We start from the raw sequence: 20,655 nt of genomic DNA, 5'->3' as shown, positions 1-20,655 counted from the left end.
TTTCAATTTGATAATTGTTTTGTACTAACACAGTGCATTAGAGATTGAATGATCATATAGGCACCTTCTTTGGTGAGATATGAGTTAAATTTATCTGTAAATTTCTGGTAGCTTCATATCAGTCATTTCAAGAAATGTGCACAGCAGACAGAGCATTCAAAAAATTATTGTACAACCAAGAAACAAAATCAAGCTCTTTTGGAATTTCTCTGAGTTGAGAATTTCTCTGAGTTGAGAATTTGTCTGGACCAGGGAAGAATTTCTCTGGACTCACTTGAACTCAGAAATTTGTCAAAGCCAGAGAAATTTTCATCCAGAGAAATTTTTCACCATCAGAGAAAACTATATGGGCATTGTGTTCTGAAATTTGAAATTCATGCAATGAAATTTTCCAGTGGCAGATAAAATTACTGTGTGCTTTGTGTTTTGTTGAGTTTGATGATTGTTTTGTACCAACACAAAGTTTTACAGATTACATGATCATATAGGCATCCCCTTGGGACGATACAAGTTAAATTTCTCTGTGAATTTCTGGTAGTTTATACCAGAGAAATTTCTGTAGACAATTTTCTCTGGCAGACAATTTTCTCTGGCAGACAATTGTTGAAATTTACATTAGTCGAAATAAAAAAAAAAAATGAAATTTAGATTAGTCAAGAAAGGATATATACATATACGTCAAGGATCATCATTCCTTCAATGTATCAACAAGAAAGGATATATACATATATGTGAGACAATTTTCTCTGTGTGGATATGTACATTGTCTTCCTTTCACTAGTTTCACTATTACATTTGTGGTTCTTCTGGGGGTATTTCAATTGGTTCAGTCCATGACCGGCCAACTTCGGTCACAAATCTCTCTATGAGTTCTGCCCTCATCAACCTTATCTCTTGTGTGGACAATTTGGATTTGATAGGTTCATGCTTGCTATATTGTTTCATTATATAGCAGACAAAGAGGCCACAATCCAGACTGCATACAAATTATAGGTATGGTTAGTTTTAAGAAACATGCAACTGAAATTATCTTATTTATAGATGTATGAAACTTACGAATCGTTTTCTTGTTGTGGAGCATTGTTGACATACTCAAAGTCATAACTTGTGTTTTGTGAGTTAATTAATTTGAAAGAGGGTTGTGATTGAGCGTCTCTTTCAAGACAAGCTTTCAAAAAATTCTCCATGTAATCTTGCTGCAAAAAAATAATTTTTATATAACAGAGAAATTTACGGACAAGTCAATGGGATTCTATGAAAATTATCATCACATAAAGATGATGATGGATCAGAGAAATTTGCACTCGTTACCAATTGTTTTGCATCTTTGACATATTTGTCTTCTGCATCATCCCTCATTGGCCTCAGTGAGTTGTAGAACCTCCATAAATTGTCTTGTTTGTCCAGGACAAGCAAGGTCCAGTGATTTCCATGTGTGGACTTCTCATTACCTCCAGTATTTATTGGGAAATGGAGGAACCTATAGTTCCTCCATGCTGTTTCAATATGCTTGTCAAATAAGGACACTCGAAAACTTTGATTTTCTGTCATGTTGATGAAATTCTGTGCTCAGAGAAAATCAAAAAATGGTTTTGTTAGTGACACAACTGACTTCAAGAAGTATATTAAGAAGAGAAAGTAGAAAGTAAATTCCAGAGAAAATCAAATAAAATAGTAGTAACATACTAAGCACATGGATGTGAAAAAAAATGAGGTTGGTTGTTGTTTCTCTCTGATTTGGTCAGCCAAAAGGATCTCTCCATAGCCATCAATGACCTGAAAAATATGATTTATAATTGTAATATTGTTTTATAAAGGCTGATGGAACATTGCAGAGAAATGTTGATGAAAGGGAAAGACTTACATTGTTGGCAATTTCTTTTTGCTTTATGAGGTTTCCAATGTCTTCAAAGGTAATGATATTCAACTCACTTGTCCAAATTAAAGCTCTACAAGATGACAAAGAAGGGATTGAATTGTTGTTAATGCAACATAAGTTTGTAATTTGTTGTTTGTTATGTTCTATTTTGTTTGTTGTACTTACTCAAGCCCAGACACATTTGATATGTGCTGCAAGATGTCTTTTATATGATCTTTTATCAATCTTGAAATGGGAAGAGTTTGTGGAAAGACCCAAGATTTTGTGATGTTTATAGGTTGAGGCAAGACGTATGCATCAGCATCAAGCACTTCTTTGTCCTTCGTGCTTTGCTCAACTTGTTTTGCAGCTTGTTTTGAAGCTCTAGTCACTTTCGCAACTTTCGGATATTGGAATTCTGGATCATGCTGCTTTTCCTTCCTTTCTTTTGCCTTTAAATTTTTTATCATTGAGGTTGGATCTTTTTTGACTGTAGGCAGTGAAAATATTAGGAAAAGTGAAATTTCTCTGAAGCAATAGATGATATTTCAATATGTAAATTTATTTAATTCAATATTTTGCAGTTACCATAGAGTTTCTTCTTTTGTTTCGGTTGTTGTTTGTGTGGCATTTGCTCTTGTTGGGTTGTTGGTTGTTGTTCCAGTTGCATTCCAACTATACACAGTGAAAATCAAACAAGCCCCAAAAATGGAATAAGAAAATATACAGAGAAATGAAATAAGCAGTAGAAATATAACTAATGTGTTGAGAGAGATATAACTTCCAGAGAAAATTACCAATGACAGAGAAAATTATAATAAATAGAAATTTCTCTGAGTTATGATGGCACAAGGACATAACTTTTTGTGGCTCAAGATTTTCACTGACCTTGTGGTTGAAGTTGTGTTGGTGTTCGGTATGGTTGTGTTGCTAGTTGGACAGATAGTTCTTGAACTTGTTCATGCAATTTGGCATTTTCAGTTTCAAGCTCCGAATTTGAACACCTCAACTGTTGAATTGTTTTTGCATCGTCTGCTTTTTCAACCTCCAACATCCTTAGTTTCATTCGGATTGTGCTTTCTTTTTCTTGAAGTTCTGAGTTATGTGATGTCAGGATTCTTATTGAAATATCCTTTTCAGCAAGTAATTCCATCCAATTTTTGTCTTCTTCTTTTTTAGATTGAGACAGTGCCTTCAGTCTTTGACGTAGATCAGCAATTTGGGCATCCTTTGATTCCTCAAATTCTTCAGTCTGATGCATTGTTGAGCCACAAATGCCATCATGTTGTTGGTCCATCGGCTGATTATTTTCTTCTTCATCACTTTCATCCTTGTTCTCTTCTTCTTGTTCATCTTCATCTTCATCTTCTTGTTCACTGTCTTCTTCTTTCTGTTCATTTTGTTCTTTGTCTTCTGGTTCTATTTCTTCACTTTCTTTGGTGGTTTCTTCTTCTGTGCTGCTTGCTTGATGTTCTTGTCCATTGCTGGCTTCGTATTCTTCTGTGTTGCCTTCTTTTTGTTCATTCCCTCCATCTTCAGATGGATCTTGTAATGTCTCCTTGAATATGACAATTGCCTTTTTTAATTCTTTCTTCGTCTTTTTGCCAAGACAGAACTCCTCAGATGGGTTTTTGACTAGCTGCTTGTTATCAATCTGTAACAGGAGACTCTTTTATTAGAGAAATGTTACAAAATTCACTGAGAGAAAAAATTCAAATAAGGAAAATAAAATTCATCTAAATGATACTAATTGGAAACAAACTTCAGAGAAAATTGTATTGGGCCAGAGAAAATTAGAGACATGGAGTTAATTTTATGGGGCAGAGAAAATTATGAAACAGTGAAATAAACAGTGTTTATAAGTTAATGTTTTACTATATTTGTGTCAGAGAAATTTGAATTCCAGTGAAAATTCATTAGAAGGGTAGAAATAAACAGTGTTTATCAAAGATGCAAGGCACACAAGTTATGGGCAGAGGAAATTACACACAAGGAGATAAAATTTGATGGGCCAGAGAAAATTATGTAACAAAGAACATAATTCAGATATTAGAGAAAATGAATCAGGGCATATAAGTTAATCTGTTACAATTGTGGTCAGAGAAATTTGGATGGTAGAGAAAATTGATTACAATGGCAGAAATAGACCAGTGGTTAACAAAGAAGAAAACAGAAATTGATATTTCAGAGAAAATTAATCTTAATCAATCAATGCACAAGGAGGGAAACAAAGCAGTGGTCAGAGAAATTTTGAAATTTCACTGAGATTTCGGTAGCAATAGGAATCTAACCTGTCGAGGTGCAAGAGAGTGGACTGGTGTCTTCTGCAGCTGTTTTGTCAAGGTTTGAAGGTTCCACTTGGCACATCTTGGGAAGTCTGTTGTGTTACTGTCTTCTGAGTCAATGATAGTTGCATGTTCACATAGCCAATACTGTGATGAAAATGAAAGTAAATAAAATTTTGTAAATGCACAAATTTGTAAGTATGATAACTGCAAATTTGAATGGATATTATACTTACCAGCAATGCAATGACACACCCCGTAACTTTTTCTGGAGTTCTATGCAATGCCATGATAGAATCAATCAATGTTGATGTGATTGCTTCCGGCCAATCATACTGTTTCATTGATTCAAGAGGTTCCACATACTTTATAAAAACCCAACCTATTGAATTCCCACTTGTTGCAAAAAATAGGGTGAGACACAAGTACAATGTAACAATGATTGCTACATCTTTGAAGTCAGTTGGTTGCTTGCCTTTCATTGCTTTGACCAAGGCATTTTTAAGAACAGGACCAGTGAGCCTTGTGTCCTTTTGGAATCTTCTCCTGAGGAATGCAGATTTTGGCTTTTTAGAGTATCTTAATGACATGGCTCCTTTACCTCCTTCCAAACCAAAAATCAAGGTCATGTCATTTGTTGTAAAGGTCAGGTTCTTCTTCCCAACTGTGAATGCTTTTGTTTTTTCATTGTAACATTGGATTATGGCAACTACATCATCATCAAATTTCCTAGATTTCTTTGGATCCATCCTTCCACTGGTTAGAGCTTGGATCAAATACCAGAATGGGGTCTTTTGAAGCTCTAGAAGATGTTTTGAACTGAATTTAAGTGTTTGAAAGAAGGAGACGACAGATGAGAGGTTGGATCGGAATTGAATGCTGTAGTGAGCTCTCTTTCTGTGGAGTTTAACAGGTTTTTTCCCCCTTGAGCTTGAGTCTTTTGAAGTTGGGGTACTCATCTGGATGCTAGTTGCTTCATCAGCTTGGACTTGTGTGTTTTGGGAAGGAGTTTGTGGTGTTTTAGTGCTGGTTTTTGATCTTAGATGATAAGAGGACTGAGAGAGTTGTTCTTGCTTCCTTGGTGTTTCTAGTGTTTTGCTGCTGGTTTTTGATGCTAGTCCATAAGAAGACTGAGACAGTTTCTGTTTTTTGCTTGGTGTTTTCGGTGTTTCGCTGCCTTTACGTTTTGCCATTTCTAGACAATGATTAAAGCATAGAGATGTCAACATTAAATCCCAGAGAAAAATGAAAATGTCAGAGAAAATTACAGATAAGGGAGAAAATTGGAGATGCCAGAGAAAATTACAGATAAGGGAAAATTACAGAAAATTTGACATGTCAGAGAAAATCAACACAGCATCATAAACATGGGAGAGAAATTTTCAATAATTTTTTAAATTACAGATAGAAGTAAACATACCAGAGAAAATGAAAGATAGAAAAAAGTAAACATGGCAAGTGAAAGAAAATTTGCATTCCACAATTAGCAAAGATAAAATAAACAAAGTAATGTAAACATGGCACTGAGAAGTGCACCATATTGAAATCAAGAATTGAACAAAATAAACATACCAGAGAAAAATGCACATTCTGGAGAAAATTACACATTCTTGAGGAAATTTCGATTCCAGAGAAAATTTCAATTCATAATATTAAAATGCAAGAAAAATTTACATACACAAGCAGAGAAAATTAACCATGATAGAGACACTCAATGGAGGAAAGTGGTCCGATGTGGTCAGAGAAAATTATAAATACCAGAGAAACTTAGACAGGGGCAAGAGTGTAATTGACATTGCAGAGAAGGATACATATTCCAGAGAAATTTACAAAGTAGAGAAATTCAGAGACAAAATGACAGAAACATATTCAAGAATAAGATCAAAATTCAGAGAAATAACTTTTTCTCAAAGTACATATGGCAGAGAAAATTCCAAGAAGAAACATTCATTCCAGTCCACAATATTAAAATTCCAGAGAAAATTTAAAATGACAAAGACACAAGGGAGGAAAGTGATGTGATGTGGTCAGAGAAAATTATAAATACCAGAGAAACTTAAGACAGAGGCAAGAGTGTAATTGACATTGCAGAGAATGATACATATTCCAGAGAAATTTACAAAGCAGAGAAATTCAGAGACAAAATGACAGAAACATATTCAAGAATAAGATCAAAATTCAGAGAAATAACTTTTTCTCAAAGTACATATGGCAGAGAAAATTCCAAGAAGAAACATTCATTCCAGTCCACAATATTAAAATTCCAGAGAAAATTTAAAACGACAAAGACACAAGGGAGGAAAGTGATGTGATGTGGTCAGAGAAAATTATAAATACCAGAGAAACTTAAGACAGAGGCAAGAGTGTAATTGACATTGCAGAGAAGGATACATATTCCAGAGAAATTTACAAAGCAGAGAAATTCAGAGACAAAATGACAGAAACATATTCAAGAATAAGATCAAAATTCAGAGAAATAACTTTTTCTCAAAGTACATATGGCAGAGAAAATTCCAAGAAGAAACATTCATTCCAGTCCACAATATTAAAATTTCAGAGAAAATTTAAAATGACAAAGACACAAGGGAGGAAAGTGATGTGATGTGGTCAGAGAAAATTATAAATACCAGAGAAACTTAAGACAGGGGCAAGAAAGCAATAGACATTCTAGATTAAGATAGACATTGCAATTAAAAATACATATTACAGAGAAATTTACGGAGCAGGAAAATTTATAGACAGAATTACAGAAACATGTTCAAGAATAAGATAAAAACACAAAAAATTATTGTGAAAATAAACATGCCAGAGAAAATTGAAAGAAGAAAATTACATTAATCAAAAATTAGAGAAATTCAAATGCCAGAGAAATTTACAGATAAAATCACACAAACATGTTGAAGAATAAGTTCAAAATACATAGAAATAATTTTTTTCAAATTCAGGTAGCTTTTTATTACGAAATTGAAACCCTAATTTATGAAAGGTTATTATAAAATGCTATTAACTGTGTTTCCAGAGAAAATCTAGTTGTATTGTAGAAAAACTGACCAGAGTTAGGATGAAACTTGAATGATGAGCTGATATGGCCCGCAATAAAGATGCGACGTGACGAAGATGGACTGAGATGATGATGAGCAGTGAAAACGAAGCTTTAACCTAGGTCAGAGAAATTTGTGAGGAAGGAATGGGAATGATTTTTGGAGAAGATAACGAAGCTGTAATGTCGATGGTGCAGATGATGTTGAAACTCTAATTCTGCTGTTCTCCTGTTCGTGAAGATGCTGGATGTTTGGAATGTAACTAAGACGTCGGAATGAGTTTGGTTCTGTGTTGATTTTGGCGAGGGTATTTTGGTCCACAAAATAATTAAAAACGCGCGCCAAGTTGTTTCAGGGACGTGAGGCATCACCATCTTTTTGTGTGTCCTTTATCCTCTAAATTGTTATTATTAGGGACCTTAAAAAAAAATCCCCATAAAAAAATTATAAATAAACGTATATTACTTAATTTTTTGATAAATGATCCATATGTTAAAAAGGGGAAAAAAAAAAGAAGCAAACTGAAAAGGAAAAAGATTGAGAGTTCTCTGTATTATTTCCTACTAAAAAAGAGAGTAAAATTTGGAGAGATGCGTCACCTTAATGCTGACACCTTCCCATTTTTTATTTATTACGTTCATCTCTGTCTCTCTCTCGCGCTCATATTTAAATGTTCATACATAAATTACACATCTAGTCTAGTATTAAAAGCAAGAGGACTGATTAAGACCCTTCAAAACTCCCACCTCCACCATCCCCGCACACACGTGGGGGTTGGGGATTGGGGATTGGGAGAAGAAAAAAAAAAAATAAACTAATCAAAAGCAAAGAGGGTCAAGGGAAAAGAAGTCTTAAACATTTTTGTAAAAGCAAAGCTTCTCTCTCTCTCTCACACACACACACACCAACGATTCCAATCTAGTTACCAACCATAGCTATTGAGAGACTCCCTAAAACCCTTACACGGTCCGTTTGCTACGTCCCATTTCTCCTTCGAAACATATCATATCAAATGGGTCCTTCACGTCCCTCCATCTTCTTGCTGTTGTTTTTGTCAGTGGTAGTGTGTGTTGCGGATCGTGGGCACACCAGGGGACACTCACAAGCAAAAACACAAGAGTTTTAACGTGGTTCGGCAAACCGGCCTACGTCCACGGGAGCGATGTTGTTATATATCAACAAATGGAGGAGATTACACACTCTCAACTCACTGTCTCTCTATATAACACACTCACTCACACTCTCTGACAAACAGAAAATAGCTCTCACTAGCTCTCTCTGTTTTGTGCCTTCCTCTCAGCAATGTGTTTTGCCATTTGCCCTTGTCTTCAACTCACCATCACCATTCCATTTTATACACCTTGGAGTAGGTGGGAGTGCCATTGGGTAGCCTCCATGCTTGACTTCGGCAGCCTCCTTCTTTGACATGGTTGGTAGCCTACTTCCTTGTTGACCAACCAAGGTGTGTTCACAAGACAATTTCCCCTTCACATGGGGTGAATTCAACAAATCACCCCCTCAACCCATGTGAGGTGATCCACTGCACACACTGCTGCTAATCTTGTCACGCCCAAATTCAACAAAGTCTGCATCTCTTCACTGAGATGCTTGCACCCCCTTGCCTGGAGTGCCCGGCACCCCCTCACTGGGGTGCCATGCAAAGCTTTACTTTGCAACTCTTTGAGATGGCATCTCTCCCTTCCATCCAGTCTTGGAGAGATCCCAATATGTCTCTAATTCAGGAGCAAAAGAAACTTTCTTTCCTGGGACATGCTTTGCTGTCTTGGTCTCTTTGCTCTGAGCTGTCTTTAGAATTGGCCGCAATGGCTCCGTCTTGTGCACCTCCGAACTGCCTCCATGCGTTCTTGTACACTTTGGTTGCCATGTCTGCTGGGCCCTATGTCTCTTCTGTGCATGTCTTGTACGTCTTGCCCGGTAAGTGACAGTAGCTCCGTCTGTCACAACCTTCTCCACAAGCCTGTACAGATTCCCCTCCAGTCGTCCATGTAGCATCACCGTATCTCCATGGATGACTTTGAGATTTCCTTTGCTAGATGTGAAGCTATAACCTTTCATGTCTAGCATACTTAAGGAAATTAGATTCTTCTTCAGTCTTGGCACGTGTCGGACTCCATCCAACGTGAAAATTTTTCCATCTTCCATTCTCAGCCGTACTGTTCCCATGCCAACAATCTTACTCACAGTGTTGTTAGCCACTCGAACAATACCTCCATCCTTGGCTTGGTAGGTAGAAAAAAGTTTCTTATCCATGCATATATGATATGTGCTTCCGGAATCTAAGATCCAGTCAGGTTTCGTCATACTCGACGAAACTGTAAATGCATACTCATCCTTAGCATTTACTGCAGCAGCGACATTTGATGAGCTCGCCTGTTCCTTTTGTGCTTTGTCCTCCTTGAGCTTTGCACAGTCTTTTATGAGGTGATCCTCCTGATCACAGTAATAACACTTTCTCCTGAAGCCTGACCTTGATTGCGAACGTCCTCTTGATTTGGATCTACCCCGTCTATCATTGGACCTACCTCTGCCTTGCTCATTTTCTGAGGCAACCATGGCATTTCCTTCTGGGTGTTTGCTACTGCTACCTTCCTGTTTCTTCATCGACTCATGAGAAATGAGCGTAGCAATCACCTCATCCAGTCCAAGAGCATCCTTCCCGTACAATAGAGTTGTCCTGAGATGCTCATATGATGCAGGTAGAGAGACCAGCAAGATCATAGCCCTATCTTCCTCCTGGGTCTTGTCTCCAATGGTGTCCAATTCCATTGTGATCCTATTGAACTCGTCTAGATGTTCTGTGAGGTTCGCACCTTCTGGCATTCTAAGTGTATATAGCTGCCTCTTTAGAGATAACCGGTTTGTCAAAGATTTTGACTTGTACCTCATCTCTAACTTTGCCCATAGCTCCGCCGGATCTACTTCACTGATGACTTCCCGGAGTGTGTTGTTCCCGAGATACAACTGAATTGTACTGTTTGCCAATTCCCTCAACTCCTCCCACTTGTCATCCTTTATGTCTTCCGGTTTGTTGGACTTTTTGAGAAGAGCTTTCACCAGACCTTCTCGTGTTAAAATGTTTTTCACCCTTTGCTGCCACAGGGTAAAGTCATTACTACCATTAAAAGGCTCAATCATGAAACTTGCGCCTTTTCCTGCCATTGTAAATTTCTTCCCTTTTTAAAGAAATTCTGATTTAAGAATCTGACCGTACGGATGGGTCCGGAATATTTCAAATAGTTGGAACGCACTATTGGATCGCCAAAAAACGGACTCCGAATGGCCTAGATCTAGCCAAAAGAGTTTGAATGCCTCCGATTCAAAAACTAACCGTACGGATGTGTCCGGAATACTCCAAATAGTTGGAACTCACTATTGGATCGCCAAAAACGGACTCCGAATGGCCTAGATCTAGCCAAAACAGTTTCAACGGTTCAGATTTGCTGAATCTGGTGCGCCTGAGAAGCACCAGATAATTCCTCCGGATTGGCAGGTCAACGGCTCGGTCAACGGCGCAGGGGCGCGGTCAACGGCGGCTCAGCGGCGCGGCTTGGCTGGCTGCGCGGCTCCGGCGCGGCTCGGCCTGGTCAGCGGCGCGGTCAACGGCTCGACGGCTCGGCTCGGCTCGGGATGACGTCAGCCTGACGTCAGCTTCACGCGCGCCCCCACTCGTCTTCTTCCTTCGTCGGCGCGTGGGGCGCGTGTGTGCGAGTGGTCTTCACTCGCGATATTCAGGTGGCGCGTGGCGGCGCGTTACACCTCCGATTGGCCTGTGGTTTGAAGTTTTGGACTCCTCTCCTCCTGGCCTTCCTCCTGGTATGCTCAAAAGTGGATTTCGACCACTTCGAAATCTGGACACTTTCGGAAAAAACTCGATTTTTCTCCACCCGGGCTCTGATACCAATTGTTGCGGATCGTGGGCACACCAGGGGACACTCACAAGCAAAAACACAAGAGTTTTAACGTGGTTCGGCAAACCGGCCTACGTCCACGGGAGCGATGTTGTTATATATCAACAAATGGAGGAGATTACACACTCTCAACTCACTGTCTCTCTATATAACACACTCACTCACACTCTCTGACAAACAGAAAATAGCTCTCACTAGCTCTCTCTGTTTTGTGCCTTCCTCTCAGCAATGTGTTTTGCCATTTGCCCTTGTCTTCAACTCACCATCACCATTCCATTTTATACACCTTGGAGTAGGTGGGAGTGCCATTGGGTAGCCTCCATGCTTGACTTCGGCAGCCTCCTTCTTTGACATGGTTGGTAGCCTACTTCCTTGTTGACCAACCAAGGTGTGTTCACAAGACAATTTCCCCTTCACATGGGGTGAATTCAACAGTGTGTATGTCAGCCTCACTTGGTAGCTCTAGTTCTGATTTGGTTGAATCAGAATTCTTGAAGGTTCCAATTTCAGAGTTTGCAAATTCAGTGAGGTCCACCATCGACGTGGTACAGCAGGTGGCCACCCCCGTCTCCAGATTCGCCGAGTTTACAAATTCAGTGAGGTCCACCATCTAAGTGGTACAACTAGTGTCCTCCCTCGTCTCCAGATTCGCCGAGTTTGCAAATTCAGTGAGGTTGACCATCGAAGTGGTACAACAAGTGGCCTCCCTCGTCTCCAGATTTGCCAAGTTTGCAATTTCAGTGAGGTTGACCATCGAAGTGGTACAACAAGTGGCCTCCCTCGTCTCCAGATTCGCCGGTGCATTCAGTGATTTTCGCCTTTCTAAGGCCATTGCCGACTGCCTTGATCTCCACGATCTCTCCGCTGACAAATTGACCCCTACTCTCTCTGCTTCTCAATCTCCCAATGGTACGTATGGTATTACTCCTTCCCTCTCCCTCATCCCTTTTAACTACTCCTTTCTTTTAAAATTAAGGCAACCATATTTTAACTACTCCTTTCTTTTAAAATTAAGGCAACCATAGAGAAATTAACAGATTCTACTCCCGTTATTGCAATATAATCCTCTGGAATTGAGTAATACAATCGTTCTATACAACTATTATTTATTTATTTATTCATTTGCTTGCTAGCTTCTAATCTCCTCTGTTCTCAGATTTGAACTTTGGGGAGGATAAAAACACGTAACTTTTTTATCTAAAAAAATTATTATAAAATTTTAAATTTTAATTTATATGGAGAATTTAACTAGCTCCATTTTTAACTAGCTCCATTCTTGTTAATTCTCCATTTCCATCTCCTTCAAAAATTTAAAACTACTATTGAATGATGTACATTAAAAATGATTTCAAGACCAATAAGCTAAACAAAAAAGAACGAACCACGTTATGGACTACAAAAATAAATGGGCGAAAATCATGTTGAAGTCTTTTTGGATTCATCGATCCTGTACTTTTTTGGTTGTCCAATGATAAGTTGCATATGTTTTGGTGAATGTTTTTATGGGAATGCTGATACTGATCAACTATATATGTAAAGTTGGATTGTATCTTACCGAATGTTGCAGAACGGTAGGTGGTCCAACCGTCAATGAAACTACAGTTGCCGGATATAACGGTGACGACTATCCACTTTTACGGTAGCCGAGCAGACTCACACGAAAAAGAGTTCATTGACGGTGACGTTGTATTGAACGATTATATTACTCACACGAACGATTATAAATAAATAAAAAAATAGTAGTTGTATTGAACGATTGTATTACTCAATTCGAGAGGATTATATTGCAATACCGGGAGTAGAATCTGTTAATTTCTCTATGGTTGCCTTAATTATGAAAGAAAGAAAGGAGTAGTTAATAGGGATGAGGAAGAGGGAGGGAGTAATACCATACATACCATTGGGAGACTGAGAAGCAGAGAGAGTACGGGTCAATTTGTCAGCGGAGAGATCGAGGAGATCAAGGCAGTCGGCAATGGCCTTAGAAAGGCGAAAATCACTGAATGCACCGGCGAATCTGGAGACGACGGAGGCCACTTGTTGTACCACTTCGATGGTCAACCTCACCGAAATTGCAAACTCGGCGAATCTGGAGACGACGGAGGCCACTTGTTGTACCACTTCGATGGTCAACCTCACTGAATTTGCAAACTCGGCGAATTTGGAGACGAGGGAGGCCACTTGTTGTACCACTTCGATGGTGGACCTCACTGAATTTGCAAACTCGGCGAATCTGGAGACGAGGGTGGCCACCTGCTGTACCACGTCGATGGTGGACCTCACTGAATTTGCAAACTCTGAAATTGGAACTTTCAAGAATTCTGATTCAACCAAATCAGGACTAGAGCTACCAAGTGAGGCTGACATACACACTACCACTGACAAAAACAACAGCAAGAAGATGGAGGGACGTGAAGGACCCATTTGATATGATATGTTTCGAAGGAGAAATGGACGTAGGAAAGGGACCGTGTAAGGGTTTTAGGGAGTCTCTCAATAGCTATGGTTGGCAACTAGATTGAAATCGTTGGTGTGTGTGTGAGAGAGAGAAGCTTTGCTTTTAATACTTAGACTAGATGTGTAATTTATGTATGAACATTTAAATATGAGCGCGAGAGAGAGAGAGACACGGAGAGGAATGTAATAAATAGAAAATGGGAAGGTGTCAGCATTATAGGAAGGTCCTCTTTTTCAGTAGGAAATAGTAGATACTCTCTCAATCTTTTTCCTTTTCAATTCTTCTCTTTGCTATGGACAAAAACATATGTAGCCCACCACAAAATCTTCAAAAAGTATAATGGGCTGTTTTAAGGAAGATGGTTTTTAAAAATTATTTTTTAATTTTTAATTTGTTTTCAATTATATCATTTCTCATATTTTTTATACAACAATGATTCATCCCCCCTTTTTCCCTCACCCCCTTTGACCCCTTCTCTCTCTCATTGGTTGCATTTTCTTTTTCTTTTTCTTTTTTTTCCCGCTCCTCCAATCACCACCCGCCACGTGGCAAAGGGGTGAGGGGGTGACCCCCAAAAGGGGGTCCCAAGCATTATTCTTTTTTATATACTTAAAAAAAATTAAAAAATTAATTTTTAACCATTTTTTCAAAACAACTCAATATATGTGCTGTAGCTTCAAATTTTGTTCTGTATGAAGCACTTTCCAAATGAATATCATTGACACTTTTTATTTTTTGGATCTTTTTAGTATTAATATTCTTGATTTGTTATTATTTGGGTAAATTAAACTTTACCACTCTCAATAATAATAAATAAATTTACATTTCTAAAGGGCTCGTTTAGGATTTTCTAAACAATTTTAATTAATTTTATAATTTTTTTATAAAACAATTATTAAACATAAGAATAATAATATGACAAAAAGGGTATAATTTCAGTCAAGCTTGGGCTAAGCTGGCCTGCTACTCGGCCACATAGGGCTCCAACCTTTTTTTGGACTAGTTGTGGGTTGAAAAGTGGGGCTCAGACTCAATTCCAGACCCACTCATATTAGGGCCTAAGGCCAGGGCTCTGGCCCGAATTGCGGGTCGGGACTTTTTTTAGCAAAAAATAAAAGGGAAATTATCAGGAAGTCTTGTTTGAAAAGCGTGTAGTCTATTTAGTCCTATGATTTTTTGCTTATACCCAAAAGTCCTATAACGTTATCACTCTTCTTCTCTGCCTCTCTTCTTCTTTGTCTCTTTTGCTCTTTGTGTTTTCCGGCGATCGTTGATGGGTAACCATATCTTGCTTCTTCTCTTTCTCTTTCCGATATATAGTCACCGGGGACCGACGATTACCATCGATTGGGATTCACCGGCAACCACCGACCGCCGACTACTTATTTCACTCTCACCAACAATAAAGAAGATATGTTTCTGACAAAGAAGATGAGTAGATTTACATCAGATCTGATGCAGATCTATATTAGATCCGACTAGATCTAAACAAAAAATAGTTGTCGGAACACAATCCTCTCTCTATATTTGCCTCTCTCTTTCGATCTCTTATTTTTTTTACAATCCTCTCTCTATATTTGCCTCTCTCTTTCGATCTCTTATTTTTTTTACATTTTCTCTATTATACACTTCTCTTTTTTCTGTTCTAAAGGAGAAAATTTTTAAGTTTTGAACAAATTATTTTCGAGTTTTAGTTACAGGCGGTGAAAATTGTACAATTTTACAATTTCAAATTTTTATTGGTGCTGTGTAGATTTACATCAGATCTGAGTAGATCTACATCATATTCGACTAGATCTAAACAAAAAATAGTTGCCGGAATACAATCCTCTCTCTATATTCACCTCTCTCCTTTGATCTCTTTTTTTTTTTTTTTTTACATTTTCTTTGTTATACACTTCTCTTTTTTTATTCTAATGGAGAAAATTTTTAAGTTCTGAACAAGTTATTTTCGAGTTGTAGTTACAGGCAGTGAAAATTGTAAAATTTTACAATTTCAAATTTTTTTTGGTGCTGGAATGAATCATGGTATAAAACTGTAAAACTTTACAGTTTCATAACAGTCTTTAGAACTATAAAATTTTACAGTTTCATAACATGTTTTTCAGTTTGATTAATAAGAATAATTACTTAATAGATTTTTGCTTTATTACAGTTTCAAAACTTACTTTTCAGTTTGATCAATATTGGAGATTATTTGCTTAAACCTTACAAAAATTGAAAAATAGCATATGTTTTTCCCATTGTTGTTGTTTTTTGTCGTTCCATTTTTTTTATTTTAGTTTATCATTTTGCTATATTTTTTCACTCTAATTTTTCCATTTTTTTTTCCCGGTGATATTCTGGATATTCCGGTGAATCTCCAATGATGTTCTTAACGTTCCGTGAACGTTCTGAACATTCCGGCGACTTCCATTAACGTTCTTAACACTCCGGTGAATTTCCGGCGATACTCCGGCGACTTTCTGATGATGTTGAATATTCCGACGAGTCTCCGGTGACAGTTTGACGGAAGTTTGACAGTAGTAGAATGTAACAGCATCTGTAAATTGAAAAAAAAAAAAAAGAAGATTTTTTGGTAACAATTAAAAAATATAGGACTAATTGATGTAAGTGTTTTGTTCGGGGATTAGATAGACCTTGAACTTTGTATATGGGACTTATTGGTAAGTTTTTCAAAAATAAATGATAATATATTACATATATAGATTATTTATGAGGGATAAAAAAATAAAAGAAAATTTTTACTAGAGTATTTCAGTTAAGATTAATGAAATGTTTGATTGTATTTTATGTGGTGGTATTTAACTTTAACTATGTATGTCTTATTTTATTTTATTTTTGTTATGACTAAAAAAATATGAAATTTTGTAATTTTCTTCTTTTAAAATAAATAATTTTTTATGTATCAAAATGAAACTTTGAATATTACAATCATTAAATTAAATAGATAACATTTATTGAATGAATAACTTTTCTTTCAAAATGAAATAAAATATTACAAAAATTTATATCATTAAAAAAAATAGATGTTGATTATTGATAATGATATATCAATTACATCACTATAGGTCAAATACATCTCAACTAGGTTGGCACCTACTAGTCTATCAATCATTTGTATTATACTCCACCTTAATAATCTAATACAAAAAACAAAAAACAAATTAAAATAGTAAAAAACAAATTGTTGATCAATCATTGGAGAAGACATACAATTTACTTGCGTTGTCCGAGAATATATCATCCAAATTACTTTAAATTCTTTCTTTCTTACTATAATTTTGTCTTTTCGTAAACGCATGCATATAATTTTTCTTATTCATTTCATACAATAATGATATTTTCATATTTAAAAAGGTGAATTATTTGAATAATACACCGGCTTCGTTTGTAAAGTGCATTAGCTTTTTAATTTTTTTGATTATTTTAGCATAGGATTAAAAAGCCTTGTTTGGATTGAATTTTTTGATTTTTTTGAATTTTGTAAAAGAAAAAATAAAATAATTATGATTTAGATATAACGTTTTATCTTATTAATTTTTTAATATATTATATCTTTTTACTACTATTTTGATTTGTAACCCCATGCCAAATGAGGGTACTGTAACAAAAGATTTACAAATTTACAAATTTTTTTTATAGGAGGAGAAGGTTAGTCACACTGGGATGGCGTGTCATCCCCAAAAAGTAATTATTATTGTGTTTCATGAAACGTTGTCAACTACGCTTGCTTATCATTTTTTAAAAATATTTTTTTAAAAATTTTATTTTTTTATTTTTTTGTATTTTTTTATTTTTATTGAATTTTTTTAATATTTTGAACAATTTTTTTAATTTTTAAACATATCTAAAATTTGGAAAAAAACCTTTTAGGCACCGTTTGGGAAGGGATTTTGCCTGTGTTTGGCAAGGGCTTTTTCAGGCTTTTTTGGCTATTTTAGCCACAAAAAACAAAATAGGCTATTTTAGCCATAACAAACAAAACATCACATCCAACCTATAATCATTACATTCTTCTCTCACAAAAAAAGTCAAAAAAGTCAAAAAGTCAAAAAGCCCTTCCCAAACCAAGCTTTTTAGCCCAGGCTAAAATAGCCAAAAAAGCCAAAATGCCAAAAAGCCAACCCACTTCCCAAACGGAGGCTTTGTGGGCTTTTTTGGCTATTTTGGTCACAAAAAGACAAAATAAGCTCTTTTAGTCACAACAAACAAAACTTCACATCTAATCCATAATCATTACTTATATTTTTCTCTCACAAAAAAAGTCAAAAAAACTAAAAAGCCAAAAAGTCATTTCCAAACCAAACTTTTTAGCCCAGGCTAAAATAGCCAAAAAGGCCAAAAAGCCAAAAAGTCAACCCACTTCATAAAAATTCACTAAATACCAAAAATATATAAAAAAAAATACGAGAATTCAATACATTTTTTGTATTTTTATGTATTTATCAATTTTTAAAAATATGTTTTCACAAATTTTTTACTTTTTAGATACATCTAAGTAAGGTGCATCTAAAAAAATAAAAAAAATGTTTAAAAAATTAAAAATATTCACTAAAAACAAAAAAATACGAAAATCAAAAAATTCAATTTTCAAAAAACTTAATTCAAAAACTCAAACCAAACATATTAAATTTAGATTTAAGTTTAGCTTAGACGTGCAGATTAAATATAATAATATATTTTAAGTCATGTGATTATTAATGTAATATTTTTTGTTTAATTTTGGACAAAATTAATTTTAAAAGTAAATTTGAAAAAACTTGAATTATGAAGGGTCAAAATGAAAAAAAAAAAAAAAAACTTTAAGAGCCAAAATAAAAAAATAAAAAAAAACTTTAAGAGCCAAAATAAAATAAAAAAATTATAAAACATAAAAATGTAAAGTGTAATTTATCTTAAATTATTTGTCAATTCAAATTAAATATAGGATTATTTACACAAAATTCTCATAAACTATTGCCAAGTATCACTTTGACCTCTTGAATTTTTTTTTTTTTAAAAAAAAATCATATAAACTAATCCCCTAAATTATTGATCCCGTAAAACTTCGGAGTTAACATAACACATTTAATTACCAAAATGTTTCACACCCCTATATCATTATATTCCCTAAATTATTACGAAATATCATTTTATCCCGTTAAACTATTATGTGATATCACTTTACTTTCATAATATATAAAAGCGTAGCATAAATCGCTTAAACTATTAAAATGTGACACACGCCAGGATGTCGTTAACGAAAACAACTAAATAACCAAATTACCCTTTCTTTTTATATGCCCAAACTTTTTATAAGTCCATTAGAAATTATTACCGGAAAAAAAAAAATTTAAAGATTCATCAAAGACCCTGACTTTATTGCCCACCTCCCCACCTTATTTCAAAAAAAAAAAAAAAAAAATCAATTTTTTTAAATAAAATAAATTGCAATGATTTTTAAAGGACTTCAAAATCAAAATATAAAAATATAAAAAGATCAAAATATAATTTACCCAATAATTCTCGTCGTCTATATGAGAGCATCTCCAATCTATCTTCTATATCTTCATATATGAAGAAATTTTGCCTCCACTTATCCTCTAAAATCATTTTCATTTGAGAGAAGGATGGGTTGATTCTCCAAATATAGAGAAAGTATGAGAAATGGAGGAGAATCTCTATAAAACTATTCATTTTATATTTTTAATAACTTTTAATATGTAAATTTCATTAAAAAAGTAAAATCATACATTTAAAATGAGTATAGTATAACATTAAGAGGTTGTTTGCGGATAATTTAAATAAATGTACTTATTCGATAATACACTTATTTAGGTTATATCATTTCTCTAATTTTTTTATAATTTTTTTTTGTAAAAAATCAAAAAGTGTAGAAAATAAGTAAATCCCAAACAACGAAAAATTATTGGTTGATATTAGGACACCGCGTGATTACATCTCAGGCCAATCACAAATTTTCATGTCTTCATATTTCTCAATCACTCAACATAAAATCGTAGTCCCACCCTCTCTACCAATAAGAACAGACTTGGAGTACCGCATGGTTGTGCACCAAAACCAATGAATAACTTCTCCCAAACAATCTACAAATGTATTTAACAAAAATTTGGAAATTAAATATTTATTAATGGACAAAAATTATTTACTTTTTAATAAAAATATTTTGAAAGGAAATGAAAATGGTGAATTGTAGTTGAAGTTTAAGTAAATAATACGATACTCTATATTTATTTTTTGAATAAAATTTTATATTTTTATCCTCTAAGATGCTCTGAGCAAAGTGCAGAGAGAATTATGATCCCACACGCGGGACATCTTCATATTGCGAGCCAGCCTTGAAAAATATTGCGGGACATCTTCATATTGCGAGCCAGCCTTGAAAAATATTGCGGAACAGGAACATCTCCTTTATTTTCTTTTTCTTTAAAGGCTTTTCCAAAATACGCCCAGCTAACTAAGCTTAGTTTGGTCGAAATTCTCAAAATAAATTGAAGTATGTTTACAAAATACGCTTTCAACATGTTTCTGGTTCAGGCGTACAAAATGAATAAAATCATAAAAGCGTTGTTACAAAACACGCTTTTAATTAAGAAAACACTGTTCCTATTTGCGTTTTATCTTTAAGTGTAAGCACGATTCGGAAACACGCTTTCAAGAAAAAACGTGATTTGTAACTACGCTTTTAAAGAAAATTTGCTTTCAAAAGAAAGCGTGATTCATAACCACACTTTTAAAAGCCCTTGAAATTAGTTTGTCCAACATCTGAAATTAGTAAAAAACTATTTATTATTATTATTATTATTGTTGTTGTTGTTGTTGTTGTTGTTGTTGTTGTTGATTTCTCTTCAATTCACATTCTATAATTTACTCAATTATCTTTTAGATCTCTATATATAAATTATTCCTATAAAATATCGTATGGATAAACAATCTTAGCTACCAAATTTTATTATTTTAATATTAAAAAATAAATTATCTAATTTTGAAATTATGTTTCTCATCCATTATTTTTTTTTAAATGATAAAATTATACATACGATTATCAGATCAATTTTATATTTACATAAATAATTTATAC

At 35.1% G+C, this 20,655-nt stretch overlaps 1 protein-coding gene across 1 annotated transcript; it reads right to left on the bottom strand.

Moving 5' to 3' along the window:
- Nucleotides 1-1,052: 1,052 nt before the first annotated feature.
- On the bottom strand, nt 1,053-5,336 carry LOC114296178 (uncharacterized). The gene is made up of 9 exons (XM_082922834.1): nt 4,380-5,336; nt 4,150-4,290; nt 2,747-3,512; nt 2,447-2,533; nt 2,045-2,348; nt 1,865-1,949; nt 1,687-1,776; nt 1,312-1,563; nt 1,053-1,196 (listed from the first exon to the last, which is right to left on the bottom strand). Exons 1-9 carry the CDS (start codon nt 5,334-5,336, stop codon nt 1,053-1,055), a joined length of 2,826 nt encoding a protein of 941 aa, XP_082778960.1.
- Between the last annotated feature and the right edge of the window lie 15,319 nt (nt 5,337-20,655).

Source organism: Camellia sinensis, chromosome 4 (genome assembly GCF_055761805.1).
Source record: "Camellia sinensis isolate YWXY chromosome 4, ASM5576180v1, whole genome shotgun sequence".
Taxonomy (NCBI): domain Eukaryota; kingdom Viridiplantae; phylum Streptophyta; class Magnoliopsida; order Ericales; family Theaceae; genus Camellia; species Camellia sinensis.
Note: the sequence above shows the minus strand (reverse complement) of the source record. Positions and strands in the feature narration are given on the sequence as shown.

Bases quoted from the DNA above. Each gene is read 5' to 3' on its own strand.
- LOC114296178 (XM_082922834.1), bottom strand. From the start codon at position 5,336: ATGGCAAAACGTAAAGGCAGCGAAACACCGAAAACACCAAGCAAAAAA. The intron at 2,349-2,446 runs GTAACTGCAAAA...CACTGCCTACAG, and splicing joins ACAAAAGAAGAAACTCTATG to TCAAAAAAGATCCAACCTCA. The intron at 1,777-1,864 runs GTAAGTCTTTCC...CATATTTTTCAG, and splicing joins AAAAAGAAATTGCCAACAAT to GTCATTGATGGCTATGGAGA.